This window comes from Helianthus annuus, chromosome 12 (assembly GCF_002127325.2).
Source record: "Helianthus annuus cultivar XRQ/B chromosome 12, HanXRQr2.0-SUNRISE, whole genome shotgun sequence".
NCBI lineage: Eukaryota > Viridiplantae > Streptophyta > Magnoliopsida > Asterales > Asteraceae > Helianthus > Helianthus annuus.
The window spans coordinates 81,798,638-81,819,899 of record NC_035444.2 but is presented as its reverse complement, the minus strand read 5'-3'; the positions used below and the strand labels follow the sequence as shown (position 1 = coordinate 81,819,899).

Sequence of the window (21,262 nt, the reverse complement as noted above, 5' to 3'; positions counted from 1 at the left end):
CGTATAATTTTCTTTTGTCTGTACGTATATTATTGTTTGTACTTTTATCAACCAGCACTAACGTGCAACCTTAGTTCTCCAACTAATATAAACGAACTTAGTTCACAAACGATCAAAGCAATCACAACAGAACATAATGAGAAAAAAAATACATAGAGTCTTTTAAGATATATTTATTTCACGACATTACGTTAACAACATAAATGGGCATTTGGTCTAGTGGTATGATTCTCGCTTAGGGTGCGAGAGGTCCCGAGTTCAATTCTCGGAATGCCCCTTCTACTTTTTTAATGAATATGTTACTGCAGTTATGATAGACCGGTTTTTGAATGCCTAAAAACAAAAATATTTAAAATAATCGCTAGAAGGAGGGCTTGAACCTCCGACCTTGTGGTTAACAGCCACACGCTCTAACCAACTGAGCTATTCCAGCTTGTTGATGACATTTAAAAAATTATATAAATAAACATAAACTTAACATTCATTATGAAATAATAGTTGTGTTCACACTTCACAGCCACACGCTCGACTACAATCTAAATTTAATAAAACATACCATGAACAATAAAGGAAAACTTATGATTACCATTGGCCCATTGCATCAACTTTTCAATATATCTTTGAAAAACTATCAAACCCACCGAAAGAATCCACCTTTTCTCTCCCTTTCAAACTTATAACTCTACTTTTCACCATCATTTGCACACACAAAGTTTCTTTCAAAACTCACACAATGTCTACAACAAGCTCATTAACATTACCATGGCTACTTCTCAACATTTTTCTCATTTTCCCAATAATACCCTCTTCCCACATCCCCCCCATTGTCCCAACTTGTAGGGACAAATGTGGAAATCTCACTATCAAGTACCCATTTGGATCCGACTTCGGGTGCGGCCATCCAGACTTCGCCAGGTACATAAAATGCACCTCGGGTGAGCTCCGGTTCTCATCAGGAACCGGAGCTTACACAGTTTCAAACATAGACTACACCACTTCCACCCTTGTCCTTACCGACCTCTTCATGTCAACATGTTCTTCCATGCAAAACTCCGGAAGCTTTCGCTTGGATCGGGCCAGCCCGTTTACGTTATCGTCACAAGATATCTTTATCCTACTCGGGTGCTCCAGGACGTCCCCGGTTTTCGACCCGAATGAGGATTTGTGTGATACGGGCTCGGGTTTACATCTTTGTAGGGGAATGTATTCTTGTGAAGGGGTGAGTGGTATTGGGTTGGAACCAAATGGGCCTATTTCTAGTTGTTGTGTTTATCAGCCCATTGTTGATTTCGGGTCGGGTTTTGGGCTGGATCTACCCAAACTGCAGTGTTCGTCTTATGCTTCTATGTACGGGTTTGGTGGTGATGAGACGGATCCGATGAAATGGCAATTTGGTATTTCTTTGGAATATAATGACTCTTATTATACGGAAACATGTAAGGATTGTGAAGCGAGTGGTGGGTTTTGTGGGTTTGCTGGTTATACGCAGTCTTTTTCTTGTATTTGTCGTGGTGGTGGGAATTCTACTACTAATTGTTATGGCCGAGGTATGTACAACTTTTTATGCATATGGTACAACTTTTTTCAATGCTAGAATGTTGTGACATTTGGATTTGTTATTGTGGTTAGGTTATGCTTGGAATGGGACATGGAGACACAAAATTCAAACCAAGATGTGTTTTGGAGGTAACCATTGTTTTTCTGTATGCTTAGCTACTCGAGATCGAGATCGGTTGTTAAATGTTTAAATCAATTCGGGTTTATACGAGCTTAAACCCGAATTTCATACACCAAAATTAGTTAAAGGCACAAATTAAAAAAAAAATTGTATATGGATAAAAATTATTATGGGCATAAGAGAATGATGTAATTTAAATACCCATTTTCACTTATCCAAAATACACAATGTTTAAGGGTGCCCTTAAGCCAAAAGTTTTCAAAAGGATGTTTTTTAGACTTTACTAATTGATTATATATTTTTTATTAATCACAAAGGGTAACAGGTTTAAATTTAGTGTGTTTTGAATTTATTTCCTTCTCTTTGCAGGAACTTTACTCCTTTTGGTGTTGCTTCTACTTTGAAAATTTTAGGGAATTTTGTTAACTATTATTGGAATTTGTTAAATTAAGAACAAATAACTATTTTAATCAGATTATGTACTTTGGAATGTTTCATTTATTTCGTTTATGCGTCATTGTAATGTTATGATGGTTTCACTGTATTCAAACGAGGACACATAATTTAAACTAGGGATGGCAAAAATACCCGAGCCCGACGGGTATACCCGAAACCCGACACAAATGGGACGGGTATACCCGATACCCGACGGGTATTGGGCCGGGTATGGGATTAATTTTAAAAATTTTCGCGGGTATGGGTCAGGTATGGGATTAGGTGATACCCGACCCGATTACCCGAAACCACATACCCGTTTACCCGAACTATATACCCGATTTTTTTAATTTATACTTTTATTTTCCATTAACCCTTGTCTATTAGTGATTTATTTTATTATGTTCATAATCTGAAAAAATAAATTTTCTTTTAGTATATACATTTGATAATAGTATTTATATTTTGTATGTTGTGAAGTAAATGCATGTGAGTGTATAAATATTATAAAGTTATTATTAATTTATGATAAAACTTATATGTATGTAATGTACATTTTTAATTTATAATAGTTGTTGTATAAATAAAATAATATAATAATTACAATAGTAAAAAAATGTACTTAGAAATCTTAACGTATATCTTTTAACAAATTAATGGGTAAACCCGATACCCGCGGGTATACCCGATACCCAATGGGTAATTACCCGACGGGTATTGGGTCGGGTATGGGATGCGATTTTATAACCGGGTACGGGTATGAGATTACTAATACCCGACCCGAACCCGACCCATTGCCATCCCTAATTTAAACTATACTAAAGACCTATTTGTTAGAAGGACAAAGTGCTGAAAGTGATATTACCATAAGTGCATGGCCAAATACGTTAAAGAGTTTGTTGAGAGACTGAGAGTAGAGATAAAGGAAAAACTTGAACTCGACCAATAAAACCGAAAAAGACATATGTAAGTCAGGGTAGTGTAAAGAGTTTGTTGAGAGACCGGAAGTAGAGATAAAGGAAAAATTTGAACTCCACCGATAAAACCAAATAGGACATATGTAAGTCAGGGCAGTATCTGCCTAATGAGTACGAGATTGAGTAAGTAAATCTAAGTTTCTACTTTCTAGTGATGTGGGGTCTAGTGATGGTATTAGGTGATATCCGAAACCGATACCAGTCACGTTTATATCCGATGAAACCAAAATATCATACTAGCTTATAAACTCGTATATTTAGCAATATTTGAATTATAGTTTCACATTAATTTTATATACACAACTAACAAATCTATAGCTATAAATTCAAATTACAAATCCCTAAAAACTTCTTTATATAGATTATTGAATGTCGTATTCGTAAGTTTACCATCTTTATCAACAATTACCAGTTTGATACTTTAATTCCATCTCTAATTTTAACTCTGGACAAAGCGACGCAAAGTTGACCGTGCGAAAAAACTGGTTGTCTCATAAACAAACCAACTTTTGATAACGATTGCCCGTGACTTTTATTTATTGTCATGAAGAAGCATATAACAATAGGAAATTGTCTTCTTTTAAACTTAAATGAAATCTTCTTGTCAGATGGTGTTAAAGCAATTGTAGGAATGAAAGTTCGATTACCTATATTACTTCCCGATATTACTTTAGCTTCTATATCACGCGATCCTAGTGATAAGACATTTAGTCGAGTTCCATTGCATAACCCATTTATTTAATCAATATGTCGTAATAACATTTGGGAGCGCGTTAAGGATAGATTTGGTACTATTTTTTGGGAACGAATTAAGGATAGACTTGATGAGGAAATGGGTTGCGCAACAGTGCATACAAAGGATCAAATATTGTTAAAGATGACGTGGATATCATCAGTGCTTGAAAGATTTCACGAAATCTATTGTAGACGAATATACAATTTGGGAGATGACTGTTGTTGAATGATCTTGTGCCAAATATGCACAAGTTAATGAAAAACCATATAATAAGCTAGAAATTTGGAAGCTTGTCGTCTACGAGGTTAGTTTTAATTATTTTTGTAATATTCATATAAGTTTTTTAAGTATTTATAAATATGTATTTTAGGTAGTAAAGAAGTTTTTTTTTAGTTATTTGTATTTGTTTTAAAATAAATGATTTAATTTAGAAAAAATACCCAGTTTTGGAACTAGTTTGGGCTGGATTGGGTCGAGGGTTTCACGGTAAAATCATTTCTTAACCCGAACCGGTTTAGATCAAACCGGTTTAAGCCCATCATGAAAAAAACCGACCCGGTTTTGAACCCGAATTGGTTGGGGACAAACTGAATTTTGTTCACCTATAACAACTATGCAACTAGGGTTGTAAACGAACCAAACAAGCATAAACGAGATCTTGCTCATGTATGTTCATTAAGGAATGAACATGTTCATGAACGGTTAACGAATGCTTACCGAATGAGATTTCTTGTTCGTGTTCGTTCATTAAGGATATGAACATGTTCATAAACACAATTACCGAACATACAAACACAAACAAAAGTTCATGAACATAAATGAACACAAACGAACATTATATATTCATTTCAAAATAAAATATGCATTTTCATTAGAAAGATGGAAAGATTATGAAGAATCCACAAAAAATAACAAATACTTAACATAACTATCTGAACATAGTTGACATAATTATTATAAACATAATTAACACAAAAATTAAGAAGTTTGTTAAGCTTTAACACAAACTAAAATTGAAATGTTCAAATGAGGGATATTGACGGAGGTGTACACTAAATCTGTGGTTTCAAATTTTTAAAAACTAAAACCATTAAAGTAAAAATATAGCACAAAGAACCTTTAAATGAGCGAATACAAGTGAAAATAAATGAACAAATTATTGAACGTTTACGAACATAAATGAGCAAACATACCCCCTGTTTGTTTATCTTATCAAACGAAATTTCTTGTTTATGTTTGTTCTAGAGCTGTTCAAATCGCTCGTCGCTCGCTCGCTCACCGATCGCTCGGAAAACGCTCGGAATATGCTCGCTCGGTTTGGTTCGGTTTGCAAACGAGCCAAGCATGAGCAAAGGTCTGCTCGGCTCGAATTAATCTTTATTATTTATTACATATATAATTATATATGCACACACAAATTACATGTATATTCATACTTTGTATATGCCGCTCTATAAGATTTGGACCACTATACTCAAATATACAATTATATTTATACATACTAGCCTAATCTGCCCAATAAAAAAATTTAACACCAAATTTAAAACTAAAACTCTAAGTCGTGAAGCGAAAATATTTGACATCTTTCTCTCATCAATCGTCAGTTGTCAATCGTCTCTCGCTCTCACCATACGCCACAATGCAACAATTGTTCTTTGTTGTATATTCATCGCCTCACCCGCCTCATCCTCGGACGATCCAACCTCAATTTTAGTGTCATCATCGGATAGTTGGACCTTAGTCGTGACCCAATAGCGGAGACATGGAAGGAAACATGCTAAATCTATGGTTGTCTTATTTACTTGTCGCTCGCCACTCGCTCGGAATATTACACGCTCGAATATGCTCATTCAGATTTCGCTCGGTTGTAAACGAGCCAAGCACGAGCAAAAGTCCGCTCGGTTCGGATCGGCTCGTGAACAACCCTAGTTCGTTCATTTATTAAACAAACGAACATAAAAGAAATTTCGACCAAACGATTTCACGAAATGTTCGCTAAATATTCTATTCGTTTACAACCCTATGTGATGAAACACAGGTTAACACTGAGGTTAATCTGTGGGGTTATTTCTTCTGTGGGTTCACTCTCTTTTCTTACTCGCTGAAATGACCTAGATCCTGCAAAACAGCAACACCGTTAGTCTCGTTAAGAGGGGAATATGGGGGTTTCCCTCTTAACCAGGCTCCGGCGTTAGAATAAGTATTGTTCTGAGGGAGAATAAACAGTGTGTGTTTAGTGTGTGAGAATAGAGAGCCAAAAGATCCTGAACCTGAACGATGAAGGGTCCTATTTATAGCCGGAGGGTGAAGGAGGGAGGAGCAGCTGTGCCAGCTGTGGATGCGCGCCAGCTGTCCGACCAAGGGGAATATCCTCTTGGTCTGCTCTGCCATGGTCAGTGTAGTGGTACACGTGGCGTGCTTGCGTTTGTCCATGCTGGAAACCTTGTACTGGCATTGTCAGCTCTGCCCCGTGATTTGTCGCATGCCTATGTGGCGTGGATCGACTGGTGACACGTGTCGTCCTTTTTGTCGGGTAGAGCATCTTTGGTGCCACCTGCAGATCTTCCAGACGTTTCTAGAAGCTTCTGGATCGCTTTACTGATGTAGGCGCCATGTATGCTCAAAAAGTGGTGTGGTCCCTGCCATGTAGGCGGGGAATTGGGACCATACCTCTTCAAGTCCCCCCAGTCCAGTGTGCCTTCTAGTTGAGTTGATCGTCTAGGAGGGATTCTGGACTTATAAGGGTAGTGGTTTTTAAGGCGGTTTGTATGACGTGTTAAGTTTGGAGATTTTAAAAAATTGAGCCGAATGGACGTATCGCGCATGGGTTTTGGCACTTTGTAAAAGGTGAGCCAAATGGACGCATGGCGCATGGGTTTTGGCACTTTGTAAAAGGTGAGCCAAATGAACGCATGGCGCATGGGTTTTGGCACTTTGTAAAAAGTGAGCCAAATGGACGCATGGCGCATGGGTTTTGTCACTTTGTAAAAAGTGAGCCAAATGAACGCATGGCGCATGGGTTTTGGCACTTTGTAAAAAGTGAGCCAAATGGACGCATGGCGCATGGCGTATGACCCTTTATTGCTTCCTTCTGTTGGAAGTTTGGTTGTCTTGGGGAAGATGTTGATGTGACTGTCTGATGTCCCTATCTTATCGGAGGTGAACAGGTGCCTTTTCAGTTTCCGTCAGTTACTTTCTGTCACGTCGTCAGGCCCTGTTACCCATGTTTCCCGAAAAAAGAGATGACGTCTTCTCTCTCTTCTGACGTGTCGCTCCCCCATTGCTTGATTTTCCTGGACTCTGACGGCCCACTACCCATCGCATTAAATGCGATGGGTATAAATATTAGGCGGTTAACTTCTTTCTCTTCACTTTTCAAATTTTGAAGTGTGATTTTCTCTATCTCCTTCATTCGTTCTCCTTTGTTTGAATACCTTGTTTAACTTCTTATTGTCTTCACCATGTCTGGTGCTAATCCTTCTCAGAAAAAAGAGGAAAACTAAAGGGAAAGCTCCTCCTGGCCCTGATCAAGCAGTTATTGGGTGGAAGGAGGAAGAATTCCATAACCTTGTTTAAGGTATATGTTTTCGCCCTGAATGGGGGGCTCAATACCCAACTGCTGGTTCCACCGCCGTGGACGCACCTCCAGGTTACATGACTTTGTACGCTGCATTCTTCCGGGAGGGTAACTTTAGACTGCCGATTACTAAGTTTACTGCTTCTGTGTTGAGGAATTATGGGCTCCACATTTCTCAAATCAACGCGATTGGTCTTCCGCGTATTACTCATTTTGAGTATGTTTGTAGGGCTTACCGTATTGAGCCGACATTTGAGATGTTCAACGTCTTTTACAGCGTTACTTATGCTAGTGGGTTTTATTCTTTCACCGCCAGGACGGGTGTTTCTCCGGTTTGTTCTGTTCCGTTGAAGAGCTTGCACGACTGGAAGCAGAAATTCTTCTACATTCGTCGTGGCGTGATTCCCATGTATATGCATTATCGGTTGGTTGGTGAAGGGATTCCAAAGGTGGATGTTATGCCGGATTATGTTGCAGAAGACTGGTATAAGAAGATAACAAACAAGGCAACTGCTATATCTCAGTTAGAGGAGATGGCTCTGGTTGGTGCGGGAATGAGTTTGCTGTGGGCACCAAAGAATCCTTTAGGTGTTCCTGTTTACAGTTACCAAGGCAAATGTATGTGATTTTTATAAGATCTCTCTGAATTATCTTGTAGGTTTTTCCTTATTTCCTTTGTCTTTTGCAGTTGGTTATAGTTTGATAAACGCTTTGGACCCTAAAGCTGCTGGTGCCATGGTTGAGGCCATCCAAGAAAAAGGGACACCGACGTGGCTGGACCAAATTCGGGGCCGTTTCTTGCACCCTTCTGATGAAAGTTTCAGTAAATATGCCAATGTTGCCCTAGGTGAAGATGATCAAGATGACCCTGTTGATCCTATTCGAGAGGAAGTTGTTGTTCTCTCGAGTGGGAGTTCTGATGAATCCCCTGAAGGTCTAACTTCTCATTGCGTTCGTGCAGGTACCGCGCAGGGTGTTGTTGATGAACCTATTCATGAGGTTGTTGGTGATGATGCAGAGGGGCCTGTTGATCCTTCTGCACAATTGGAGACAAGGAAGAAGGCAAGAACTGATAAGTCTGTGAGAGGGGAGAAAAAGGTGGAGGGCAAGGCGGCTGATACTTCTCGTAAGCGACCCTCTACTCTTCCTTGTCTAGATTATGTCATTGTCTCTGATACGTTGTCTGGTTTAGGAGTTGGTGCGAGGACTCGAGAGTCTGACCCAGATGACCGTGCTACGTTGACCGAGCATATGAGAAAAAAGGCTCTTGAGGATCATAAGCGTAAACTTGATGAGCAGTCCGCTGCTCTGCTTGCTGTGAAAAAAGCTAAGCTCCACAAGGAAGCCCCTCCCGCGCCTTCCGAGTCTGAGATAGATATGGGTGTTTTTAGTGGAGGTCGCGGGAATCTTTTGGAGGAGATATATGCTGCTTCTGCCCCTCCTGGTAATGGTTCTTATGGTTACACATTTCTTTCGTGTTTTGTTGAGTTACTTTTAATTGTTGCGGTTGCTTCATGGCAGAAGCTAAGTCTGGCAAGAAGCCTCGTAAGGTGGATATTTCACAGATCACCCCCCTGCTTCTCCTCCCTCAAGGACGATTAGCTTGACCCCTCCTCAGGATGGTTCTGAGAAGGAGAAGAAAGAAGATGAAACTTCAGCCGGGAACGCGGGTGAGGGTGGTGGTGATACCGCAGGTGGTGCAGGTGTTGATGATAGGGGTAAGGGTATTGAGGCTGAGGTGGAGTCTAGTGAGGCCACTCCCCATCAAACCATTTATACTAAGCGCCCTTCAAGTGGTGGTGGTGCTACTTCTGGTGCGGGTCGTAGTCCGCAATTTACGCATGTGCGTGCTGATTCGTGGGATACTCACAATCCTGCTTGTGACGACTTGCCGCACGCGCCCCGCTGGAATTTTACCCAAGGTTCCCGAATGAATGATCTGGGTAACTGCCATGACTTCTTTTCTATGTCTCTTCCACCTGCCAAAAGGATGTTCCAGAAGCGACGCAATCGCTTTGAGCTATTAGATGATCATGTTCGGGCCGGAGTTCACTTCTTCGCCTCCGCTCAAGAGATTGTCCGGGATTGGAAATCTATGGGGGAGGAGACAGCTGAGTTTGAGGACGCGAAGAGAGCGTTGGCTGAGGAACGAGAGAAATTTAATGCTGAAAAGAAGGGTTTGCAATGGAGGGTTTCTGATGCCGAGCGGAAGCTTGAGGAGCAGAAACAAATTAACCTTTAAAAGCAGAAGGACTGGGAAATTGCTTGTGAACGCACCAATGTTGAGATGCAATCTCAGCGTGATGCAGTTATTCGATTATCTAACGAGAAGAAGGAGTTAGCAGATGAAACCCATCGGGCGCGCCTTGCGGCTGCGGAAAAGGAGAAGGAGTATGTCGCTCGAATCGACAAGTTGGAATTCCTTGTGAAGCAAAAAGCTTCTGAGTGTGAGGCCACTGAAAAGCTTCTTGCAGAAAAAACTTCTGAATGTGCGGCTTCGGATGGCCTTGCTGCGGAAGCATCTGCTGATTGCAGATGGTTGCTTTCGCGCGGGGTGCCTTTGGTAACTTCTTCACTCGTTTTTGTTTCTTTTTTAGTATGTTTTGACGATTCCTCTTACGTTGTTGTTTGCTTGTTTGCAGCTTGCTGACCGTATTGTGAATTCTACTGAGCTTGCTACATACATGTTCGAGTTGGGCCAAGCAGGGTATAATAGTGGTCGAAAGTTTGGTTATGCAGAGGGTAAGGCTGCGGTTGTTAATAAGGAAAAAGATTACCGTTTCGAGCTCTACAAGGAAGATTGCGACGGTAAATACGCTGCAAAGCGTAAGGATTTTGCTGTTGTTAAAGCCGCAGAGAAGTTAGCTAGGAAGGTTGATGGTGTTGCTTTGTTGAAAAAAGCTCTTGGAGACAACGCGAGTGCGACAGGAGGCGCTGGTACCAGCCACTCTTGAATGGTGGATTCCGGCCTGCGAGCCGCGTATGGCCTTGGGCGGCCTTGTAATTTTGATGACCTGTTTGAACAATTTCATTTTATTTTACCTGTTATGTGTATGGACAGCTAATCACCTGATTTTTGGTATTTGTCTATGTTTTTACGCAACTTTGGTTATGCGAATTATGTTATCGTCATAATATGTGCATGTGAAATTACTTTGATTATGTGTCACGAATGAATGATGGTGCTGACAGGTTATATTGTGTTAACTACAACGTTTATTCTGTCGTATTTGCGCGCGAGTAGGTTCGTGACTACGAAGTGATCGAGTTGCAGGTTATTGTGTGGGCTCAGCTGTGTTCAGCTTTGGGAGCCTTACAATGTTTTCTTACCTTGCTATTGATATTTTCGTGTTTATGTGGGCACGAAGTTTTGTTTTGGCGTTTTTGTAGGCTTTAGTTGTGTTTCTGACCCGGCTGTGCACTTGGTTGTGACGAGCCTTGGAGGTCTACAACGTTTCCTATGGTCGAGCCATTGATGTTTTCGTGTACGCCCAAAGTAATATATGCAGTTGTGACAAGAAATTTGCATGAAATAAAGGTAGCCAAACACTTCTTGTATTATAATAAATGTGTTGGCTATTCGGCCTTTGCGGTTACATAGCTGTTTTACATATAGCACTTTCTAAGCTGTTGAGCATTCCAAGTTCGTGGAACCTCCTTGTCGATGATGGTGCGGAGTTTGTAAGCTCCTTTGCCGAGTACTGTATCGATGATATATGGACCCTCCCATTTGGGAGCCAGTTTCCCGGGTTTTTCTGCGTTGGAAGCCTCATTGTCTCTTAAGACGTAGTCTCCCGGGTTGAACGTGCAGACTCGGACCTTGGAGTTGTAATATTTTTCCAGCTTTGTTTTGTACTTTGCCTCATTGATTGCTGCCATCTCTCTTCTTTCTTCTAGGAGGTCCAGATCGATCCTCCTTTCTTCTTCGTTGTTGATTAAGTTCATGGAGAGCATTCTCGGAGATGGCAATCCTATTTCAGCTGGTATTACTGCCTCGGACCCGTAAACTAGACTGAACGGTGTTTCACCGTTGCTTGTCTTGGGCATTGTTCTATGGGCCCACAGTATGCTTGGTAGCTCATCAAACCAGCCCCTTCTTTTCTCGCCTAACCTTGCTTTGATACCATCGACGATGCTTTTATTAACTGCCTCTACTTGACCATTCCCTTGCGGGTGCGCAACCGAAGAGAAGGTGTGCTCGATGTGCAGTTCCTTGAACCATCGTTCGAGGTCATCTGCTGCGAAGTTCGTGCCGTTGTCAGTGATGATTCTGAGCCGTAAGCCGAAACGACATATGATTTGTTCCCATATGAATCTCTTGACGACATTTGACGTGGTTAATGCAAGTGCCTTCGCCTCTACCCATTTGGTGAAATAGTCGACTGCGACTATTATGAATTTGACCGCTCCTGGGGCTTCTGGAAAAGGACCGACCATGTCTATGCCCCATTGCTGGAAGGGCCATGCGGTGGTCAATGGCACTAGCTCATTTTTGGGGCGCATTGTCTTGGGCGCATGTCGTTGGCATCCACTGCACTTCCTCAGCTCTTTCACTGCGTCTAAATGCATTCCGGGCCAGTAGTACCCGACATTCATCACCTTTGCCACCACCATTCTTGGCCCGGCATGTATACCACAGATTCCTTCATGGACTTCCCGGATTAAGTAGTTTGCGTCTTCAGCGTCTACGCATCTCAGCAACGGGCCAAGGTATGACTTCCTGTATAAAATTCCATCGGCCATTTGGTAATGCTCGGCCTTGTATTGGATTTTTCTTGCCTCCGCTTTGTTTTCCGGGAGAATCCTCGATTGAAGGTACATGATTATTGGGGTCATCCAAGACGTTGTTCCTGTTTGGATGACACTTACCTCCCTTAGTGGGACAGATGGGTTGCTCAAAACTTCTATGCGCACATCCTTTGCCAGGTGTTGGAAGCTTGTAGATGCAAGTTTACTCAGCGCGTCTGCTGGCTTGTTCTCGCTTCTGTTTATGTGATGCACCTTGTAGGAATAGAAAGTTTGTAGCAACGTCTTTGCTTGACTTAGATAGAGCGCCATTACATCTCCCTTGGCTTCGTACTGCCCGTTGATCTGGCCAGCCACTAACATGGAGTCCACATGCGCTTCGATGTGCCGGACCCCCATTTTGATCGCCAACCTTAAGCCAGCAAGAAAAGCTTCATATTCGGCTTCGTTGTTCGTACTTTTAAAATCCAGGCATATGGCATATGTGAATTCATGTTTGTCAGGACTCACTAGCCGAAGCCCTGCGCCTGCGCCGTCTTCGTTTGACGCTCCATCCGTGTATAACAACCACGGTTCTTCTATTTGCTTCTTCTCGGCTTTCTCCATTGCTTTACATTCTCGGTCCTTATCGTCAAGTACCTCTGTCATGAAATCTGCTAGCACTTGCCCCTTGATGGCTGGTCTTGATCTGAAAACCACATTGTGACCTCCGAGTTCTATCGAGCATTTGGCTAGCCTTCCTGAGATTTCTGGCCTTGCCAGGATATTGCCGATGTTGTAGTTTGTTAACACATGTATGACATGGTTAGCGAAATACCTTCGCAGTCGTCTTGATGCATGGATCAGCGCGAGGACTGGTTTCTCCATAATGGCGTACCGAGTTTCTGGGTCCGTCAAGGTTCGTGACACGTAGTAGACTGGTGTTTGGATACCTTGACGATCAACAAGTAGCACTGCTCCAACTGCTCTATCGGAAGCTGACAAATATAGTACTAAGGGCTCTCCCTTGATTGGTGCGGTTAGTGTTGGCAATTTGATGAGGCAGTCTTTCATCTCGCGGAACGCATTCTCTGCTTCCGGAGTCCACTGGAATTGGCTTTTCTTCATACAGTTGCGCAATGTTTTGATGAACGGAAAGGACTTTGCCGCGTGATTAGCTAGGAAACGATTGAGCGCGGCTAATCGTCCTGCTAGTTTTTGCATCTCCTTGATGTTTGATGGTGAAGGCATTCTTTCAATTGCTTGAACTTTTTCTGGATTTACCTTGAAGCCATCTTTTGTGACGATGAAACCTAAGAATTTTCCTTTTTCCATGCCAAATGAGCATTTTGTTGGATTAAGTTTAATGCTTACGCTACGCAGCGTGTTGAAAGTCTTTTGGATGTTCACCAGCATCATGCTTTCTTCCTTGCTCATAATCACCAAATCATCCATATACACCTCGATGTACTTGCCGATGGCGTCGCTGAATGTCTCGTTCATCAATCTTTGATATGTCGCACCCGCCTTCTTTAGACCGAAATGCATCTTGGTGTAACAGTACAACCCTGTCGGTGTGCGGAATGCGGTTTTGTCTTCATCTTGAACAGCCATTTGGACCTGGTGATACCCCTTGTAGCAGTCAAGGAGACACTTCTACCTGAATGTTGCTAGAGAGTCGATCTTTTCGTCTATGTCTGGTAAGGCGCAACAATCACGTGGACATGCCTTGTTTAGATCTTTGTAATCTACGCACATTCTCCAGCTTCCATTTGGTTTCTTCACCATCACTGGGCTTGCCACCCATGTTTGGTATCTGACTTCTCTAATGATACCTGCATTTAACAGTTCCATTACTTGCTCCTTCATGGCCTCGTGTTTTATATCGCCCAAGTGGCGCTTGGCATGTAGTACTGGCTTCGCTTCTTCTGAGACGTTTAACCGATGTTCTGCTATGTGCCGTGGAACACCCACCATATCTGCCGGTGTCCAGGCGAACACGTCCATATTTTCATGTAACAACTTCTTGAGCGCCGCGCGCGTTAAATCGGATATTGCGGGTCCCAAGGTGACTGTCTGTTCTGGGTATGCGCTGTTCAGTACCCATTTTTCTGCCTCTGCGCGCGGTGCTTGTTTGCTTGCCTTTGCGGGTCTGACCTCATCTGTTGCTAAGACTTCTTTGCTTGCGTATATTAATGCTATGCCAGTTTCTGTTGGGAAGCCAACAGCTGAGTGTGGTGCAGAGCATATCATACTGAAGTCTCCTTGGGATTCCCTTCCTAAAAGAATGTCGTGTCTTGAATGCGCGGGTAACACCATAAACATGACATCTTCCGTTCTTGAATTTCTTCCATCCGAGAGTAACACCGGGAATGATATCTGTCCCAAGGGAAAGACGGCTTCGTTGCAGAAACCAGTGAGTGGGTAGTCGACTGGTTCTAAGCGCGCCTTGTCCTCCTGATCAAATTGATTGAAACATTGTTCATATATGATGTCCGCGGTGCTTCCCGGATCGATGAAAATGTAGTCTGTTTGGTAATGACCAATTACTCCTGAGATGACTATCGGTCGTTTTTCCCTTAGGCCCCCTCTAACAACGGGAAAAATAACTTGTCGCTCGCGCACGAGTCGTCTTGTGTGCGCTTGTTGTAGTTTTTCCTTGGCCTTCGTGGACCTCCCTGAACCATGTGGGTTTCTAACTTTCTGAGTTTTTTGTTATCTGGCCCTTCTTCTCGTCTTTGAATTTGGCGATAGTCGCGCTTTCCGCCTTTTACCAAGTGAGTGAGCTTTCCATCTCTCAGGGCCCTTTCGATTTCTTGCTTTAAACTGAAACAGTCGTCGGTTAGGTGGCCCGTATCCTTGTGAAATTCACAGAAAAGATTGGGATCTTGACCCCTCTTGTTGCGCATTTGTAGGGGTGGTTTGAACTGGTGATTTTCGGTAGCCAAGACTTCAGAAGGGGTTTTTGTCAGTGGTGTCCAATGTTTCTCTCTATTTTCTCTTTTCACTTCTTTTTGGTGGGCTATTTGATTGATTGTGTGGCGCGCATCTTCCCTTGCTGGGCTTCTTTCTCTGTGACCGGACGCCTTACATGATTGGCCTCTGCCCTTTTTGTTCCGGTCGCCGTGAGTATATCCGCGCTGACGGTGGTCATCACCGGTTAGCTGCTTGTCAGTTTGTGCTATTGTTTTGGCCGCCTCAATGAAGGTTTCCCAGTCTTTGGGTCCTCCGTCTCTTCCCTTCACGCGCTTGATTAGATCATCGCACTTGACTGCCCTCATGAAGTGTGCGCACATCATCTTTTCACCCACGTCTCCGATCTCCAGACACTCCTTGTTATATCTTGTATTGAAATCTTCCACGCTTTTGTGGTCTCGGTGCCATATATTCAAGCAATCAGCTGGGTCTCTGGTGTGTCTTCGCTGTTGAGAGAAGTGTGCAAGGAACTTCTCTCTGAAGTCGACCCATGATTTAATTTTTCCTGCTGGTAAGCTGTCGAACCAGACGCGCGCTGCGCCCACAAATGTTTGTGCGAAAAGATGACACCAAGTTGGTAGGTTCCACCCACCTGTTGCTCCTGCGCCGTTAAAAACTTGGAGGTGGTCATCTGGATCTGTCAGGCCATTGTATTTGCCCACGTTGTGCGGCAACTTTGTCTTGTCTATAGCGGCTGTGGCGATTTCCCTGATGAATTTTGAATTTTCAGCCATGTCATCTGGACGATAGCTTAAGGTGTAATCATGTTCTGACTTTGGGTTGTACTCTGCGCGCTTAGCTAGTTTGTACGAATCGTGTTCTGGGTGTAGTCTGCTGAATACTGTGCTTTCTTTGTATGTTGGGTCTTCCTCTTCGTCTTCCCACTCATTGTTCATATTGCGCGCGCCCAGGCGGCTTTGAATCGGCCTTCGTTGTAAGTTGGAGTGTTGCACATAATTGCTTTATGTTTCACCGTAGGTGTCGCGCATGTCGTGCGCGCTGGGCTTCCTGATGTTTGGTGCAGGTCCTTTTTCTGGGCGTAAGGTCCACGCATTGATCTGTTGAGTCGTGTGTGTGCTCAGAGATTATTGCGGTGGAGTAGCGAATGCTGACTGATTAGCCTGTGCCTGTAGCAAAGCTTGTTGTGCACTGAGCCGCGTATAAACAAGGTTTATAGACGCCATTTGTTCGGCGTACCAGGAAGCCAAAGTTTTTCCTTCAGTTGTGCTTGTTCCGATGGGGCTGAGGGGCCAGCTCCATGGCTTGATGTCTGCACTGGTGGAGGTGTTTGTTGGACTACTCCTGGTGGAGGTTGGAAAGTGGCTCTGTTTGTGGTCTGAGTGATTATCCTAGTGGGGCCTTGGAAAATGGGTCCAGTTGTGGTTTGACTAGCAACCCTGGATGCACTTCCAAAAATACTAGGAAAATCGTTGTTTGTCTGCCCTTCATGGATGATTTCGTTCCTTTGACCCCTTTGGACGTGTGCTGTATACGAAACAAGTTCAAAGGAAGAAACTTCTCCATCTATGTGGTGTGAAGGGTTTTGTTCAGCCATTTCTATGAGTGTTTTTCGAAAAGAAAAGAGATGAGATTGGTTTTGTAAAAAAAAGCGGATGACGCCAATGATGAAACACAGGTTAACACTGAGGTTAATCTGTGGGGTTATTTCTTCTGTGAGTTCAACCTCTTTTCTTGCTCGCTGAAATGACCTCGATCCTGCAAAACAGTAACACCGTTAGTCTCGTTAAGAGGGGAATATGGGGGTTTCCCTCTTAACCAGGCTCCGGCGTGAGAATAAGTACTGTTCTGAGGGAGAATAAACAGTGTGTGTTTAGTGTGTGAGAATAGAGAGCCAAAAGATCCTGAACCTGAACGATGAAGGGTCCTATTTATAGCCGGAGGGTGAAGGAGGGAGGAGCAGCTGTGCCAGCTGTGGATGCGCGCCAGCTGTCCGACCAAGGGGAATATCCTCTTGGTCTGCTCTGCCATGGTCAGTGTAGTGGTACACGTGGCGTGCTTGCGTTTGTCCATGCTGGAAACTTTGTACTGGCGTTGTCAGCTCTGCCCCCTGATTTGTCCCATGCCTATGTGGCGTGGATCGACTGGTGACACGTGTCGTCCTTTTTGTCGGGTAGAGTATCTTTGGTGCCACCTGCAGATCTTCCAGACGTTTCTAGAAGCTTCTGGATCGCTTTGCTGATGTAGGCGCTATGTATGCTCAAAAAGTGGTGTGGTCCCTGCCATGTAGACGGGGAATTAGGACGATACCTCTTAAGTATGTAAAGTCCATTTGGTTTCTCAGCCAACTTTAGCAGCCCATAACGTCTAAACATACATACAAATACCTTCAATTTTGATTGAGTTGATACATTTTAACAAAACTCCTGTTCAATACTTGATAACTTGAATATGAACATGATAAAGGGTGTCTGATTATGAACCGTTCTAAGTTCACCTGCAAGAATCGGGAGAAAATCCGATTGAAAGAATTTCTACAAAAAAGCTACATGTACTCAACATCGTTTGACTTTATGGCATTGCAGTTGTGGCCCTATGATAGATCGCAGCCATTCATAATCCATATGGTTTATTTCACCAATTTCAGTTTGACTTTTGCTCACTTGTGTTCTCATTTCATTTATGCGCTACAACAGGTCACCCCTCTTTCTCCATATGTCTAACTTCATTCCATTCCATTAGTTCAATTAACTCTAAAAAAAGATGATCAACACCTCTTCCTATGTAATTCTCTGTTGGGTAATAACATCACTTATTCTTATTGATCAAAGTTTCCACCTTTATTAAATTTCTCTTAATCAGATCTATTTTTGTATTTGTGAGTTCAATACATGTTTGTTGGTTGGTATCAGGTAAATGTAGGTGGGTTCAGTTTGCTTGTAGTCCTATGGAGTTTAATAAGCCTCCAAAGTGTTGTATCACACCCTTTTGCTAGAATTGCAATAGACAAGACTGTATTGGCTGTGAGTGACGCTGCTGCCTTTGTTGAGGTCTCTCCTTCAGTTCTTGGATCAAGGGTATTATTTAGATGTTATTTCTGTTATCATATGTTTAATGTTTTCATATAATTTGTGCAAGTTGCTCTTTTCATATGATAAAAATGCACTATGCGAGTGGTTACGACTTCGTTTCGATTTGTGTTATAGGGGCAAAGTTCTGAATGGGTGAATGTTAACATAAGCAATCCACATCCTACTGATGTTAATGACTGGATTGGAGTATTCTCCCCTTCCAATTTCAGGTACATCGGTTGCGTTGATTATTTACGTTTCGTGTTATCAAAATTTCATCTTTGTGTAGACTGAAACCTTTTGATTTTACTGAATTTAGTGCATCGACCTGTGCCGCTGAAAATCCTAGAGTCGTTTCACCGTTGTTGTGCACCGCACCTATCAAGGTTTGACTTCACAAGTCAACATTCTTTTCTTTAAATTTCTGTTAGTTTGGGGAATTTGGTCAAAGGTTATGGAAGAAGAAGAGTCTACAGTTTGAAGCTTATTGTAGAATTTCTATGGCAGTATAAATATGTACGATATGGAAATCCAAACTACAAATATACAGGAAAGGCGATATTGAAGCTCCAATTGATTAACCAAAGATCAGATTTCTCTTTTGCACTATTTACAGGCGGATTATCGAAGGTTTCTACTTTCCACTCACATTCAAATGCTATGTGACATTGCATTGATTTTGTCATGGATTGATACTATTCTTTGTACCAAATTTACCGAATGTTGACAGCCGAAGCTAATCACCGTATCAAATACGATTGCTTTTGCAAACCCGAAGTCACCAAATTACCCCCGCCTTGCTCAAGGGAAGCTGTGGAATGTGGTAAGTATCCACACTCGTTTCTGATACTAATAGTTGTAAACTGATGCTGTAAAAAGAAGAAATTATATTGCATAATATGAATCCTTTCTAAGTAAAAGTAGCATAATGTCGTTTTTATTATTTTATTTGTGATTCATTATATAATAAATTTCTGACATTATTCGCAGACGACTGTAACATGGACCAGTGGATATTCCATAAGGGAATCTGAACCTTTTGTTGAATGGGGTAAACAAGGTGAAAAGCAGAGGCGTTCGACTGCTAAAACTCTGACGTTCAATCGTAACAGCATGTGTGGTATGTTATATGTAAGCAGTTATTTATGGAACATGAAGGTTAAGAATAAACCAAGAATCTCCCTAATTTCAAGCGGCATATTTTGATGTACTTATGACACAGGTGCACCGGCAAAAACAGTAGGTTGGCGTGATCCTGGATACTTTCATACAAGTTTCTTGACTGGACTTTGGCCTAACTCATTGTACGTTAGTACGTTACACGTTATGCTAGCATGTGATCTTTTATTATGACATGCACAATTTAAAAAATTCACCACTCTATGTGCAGGTATACATACAAACTGGGACATAAGTTGTCTAACAATACCGTCATTTGGAGCCAGGTGTATGAGTTTAAATCCTCTCCTTACCCTGGTCAAAGTTCTCTACAACGTGTTATCATTTTCGGTGATATGGGAAAGGTTTGTATTTTTTTTTTCACTCTAGTGTTTATAGTCAAATGTCTTTCTCAAACTATTTGGGAAGTCAATTAAACTTGTTGTTTTTGTTTGTAATGCAGGATGAGGCTGATGGGTCGAATGAGTACAATCAGTTTCAACGTGGGTCCCTTAATACTACCCGGCAGCTTGTTGAAGATTTGAAGAACATTGAATTAGTATTTCACATTGGAGATCTTTCTTATGCAAATGGATACCTTTCTCAGTGGGATCAGTTTACTTCCCAAATCGAGCCAATTGCTTCGTATGCACCTTATATGATAGCCAGGTATGTTGTGAATCTATAAAAGTAACTAGAGTGACTTAATCAGTTATGTTCAGCCAAAAGATTGATGGAAGAATGCGTAAGTGTAGCGGTAATCATGAACGCGATTGGCCCAACTCGGGATCTTTTTATGAAAACTATGATTCCGGGGGAGAGTGTGGTGTTGTCGCCGAAACTATGTTTTACGTTCCCTCACAGAACAAAACAAAGTTGTGGTAAGTCATGTTATTTTAGAAGTATATTCTATTCATTTTCCAAATAATTCGGAAAACTCTCTGCTAACAACGCGCCATGTCAAATGTTGAATATTTTTGGGGTCAGGTACTATGTAGATTATGGAATGTTCAGATTCTGTATTGCTGACTCAGAAAATGATTGGAGGGAAGGAAGTGAGCAGTACAAGTTCATTGAGGACTGTTTGTCATCTGTGAATAGACAAAAACAACCATGGCTCGTTTTTCTTGCTCATCGCGTATTGGGATACTCTTCTTCGTTGTTTTATTATATTCAAGGGTGTGCAGAACCTATGGCGAGGGAGAGCCTCGAGAACCTATGGCGAAAGTATAATGTTGATATTGCCATTTTCGGTCATGCACATAATTATGAAAGAACTTGTCCTATTTATCAGGTAAATATATATTATTTTTTGTACTTTCTAAAATCCTATGTATTCTGTTTTTGTGATGGTTTTGCAATAATGTTTTTGTGTTGATTCAGAGTAAATGCATGAACAATGAAAGTAAGGAGTACTCGGGGAGCTTGAATGGGACGATTCATGTGGTTGCGGGGGGTGGAGGTGCGAGCCTTTCGGAGTTTGCTCCTATTAACACAACATGGAGTGTGTTTAGAGATTATGACTATGGGTTTCTAAAATTAACGGCGTTTAATCATTCAAAGCTTTTGTTTGAGTACAAGAAGAGTAGAGATGGGAAAGTGTATGATTCCTTCACAATTTCCAGGGGATCATAAAGAGTTCTTCATCCTGCACAATGTTAATGGATCAAGGAAATGAAGTTGATGACTTTTTTTGCATGTGTATTTTGTCCAATTTGGGTTTATATAAGAGACTTTGAGTTGTTGTGCATTGCCTATTGAAAACAAATGAATCCAAAGGTGATGACTGCCATGAAAGGAATATAACCTGTTATTTATCCAGAGTCAAAAGTTTATTTCATCCTTTTGTTGTCTTTTACAAGGAATTAAACATAATTAATTTTTTTAAACAACAATTCTTAGATTTTCTAGGATAAATACACCATACATGCACCTTGTAGGTTTTAAACTCTTAACCTTTTAACATAGTTA

General features: G+C 41.8%; 3 protein-coding genes and 2 non-coding genes across 8 annotated transcripts; 3 read left to right on the top strand and 2 right to left on the bottom strand.

Annotated features, from left to right (window-relative positions):
• Positions 1-205: 205 nt before the first annotated feature.
• TRNAP-AGG lies at positions 206-277 on the top strand. The gene has a single exon. It is a non-coding gene; the product is annotated as a tRNA-Pro (tRNA).
• An 82-nt stretch (positions 278-359) lies between these two features.
• Positions 360-433, bottom strand: TRNAN-GUU. The gene has a single exon. It is a non-coding gene; the product is annotated as a tRNA-Asn (tRNA).
• Positions 434-664: 231 nt separating this feature from the next.
• LOC110895350 (wall-associated receptor kinase 3) lies at positions 665-2,179 on the top strand. The gene is made up of 3 exons (XM_022142654.2): positions 665-1,547; positions 1,630-1,686; positions 2,048-2,179. The coding sequence occupies exons 1-3, from the start codon at positions 734-736 to the stop codon at positions 2,080-2,082; spliced, it is 906 nt and encodes a 301-aa protein (XP_021998346.1). The 5' UTR covers positions 665-733; the 3' UTR covers positions 2,083-2,179.
• Positions 2,180-11,009: 8,830 nt separating this feature from the next.
• On the bottom strand, positions 11,010-13,742 carry LOC110893120. Its single transcript, XM_022140239.1, has 2 exons — positions 11,394-13,742; positions 11,010-11,222 (listed from the first exon to the last, which is right to left on the bottom strand). Exons 1-2 carry the CDS (start codon positions 13,740-13,742, stop codon positions 11,010-11,012), a joined length of 2,562 nt encoding a protein of 853 aa, XP_021995931.1.
• Positions 13,743-17,497: 3,755 nt separating this feature from the next.
• Positions 17,498-21,112, top strand: LOC110895349 (probable inactive purple acid phosphatase 1). Of its 4 annotated transcripts, none has more exons than XM_035981078.1 (13): positions 17,498-17,758; positions 17,975-18,112; positions 18,269-18,363; positions 18,453-18,519; positions 18,641-18,763; positions 18,864-18,956; positions 19,124-19,253; positions 19,356-19,437; positions 19,524-19,656; positions 19,755-19,960; positions 20,047-20,172; positions 20,279-20,585; positions 20,675-21,112. In XM_035981078.1, exons 1-13 carry the CDS (start codon positions 17,540-17,542, stop codon positions 20,924-20,926), a joined length of 1,971 nt encoding a protein of 656 aa, XP_035836971.1. In that variant the 5' UTR covers positions 17,498-17,539; the 3' UTR covers positions 20,927-21,112. The 4 variants fall into 4 exon arrangements, with proteins under 4 accessions (XP_035836971.1, XP_021998343.1, XP_021998344.1 ...); XM_022142651.2 differs by having other exon boundaries at positions 17,499-17,758; positions 17,975-18,139; XM_022142652.2 differs by having other exon boundaries at positions 17,724-17,861; positions 17,975-18,139.
• Positions 21,113-21,262: the final 150 nt, after the last annotated feature.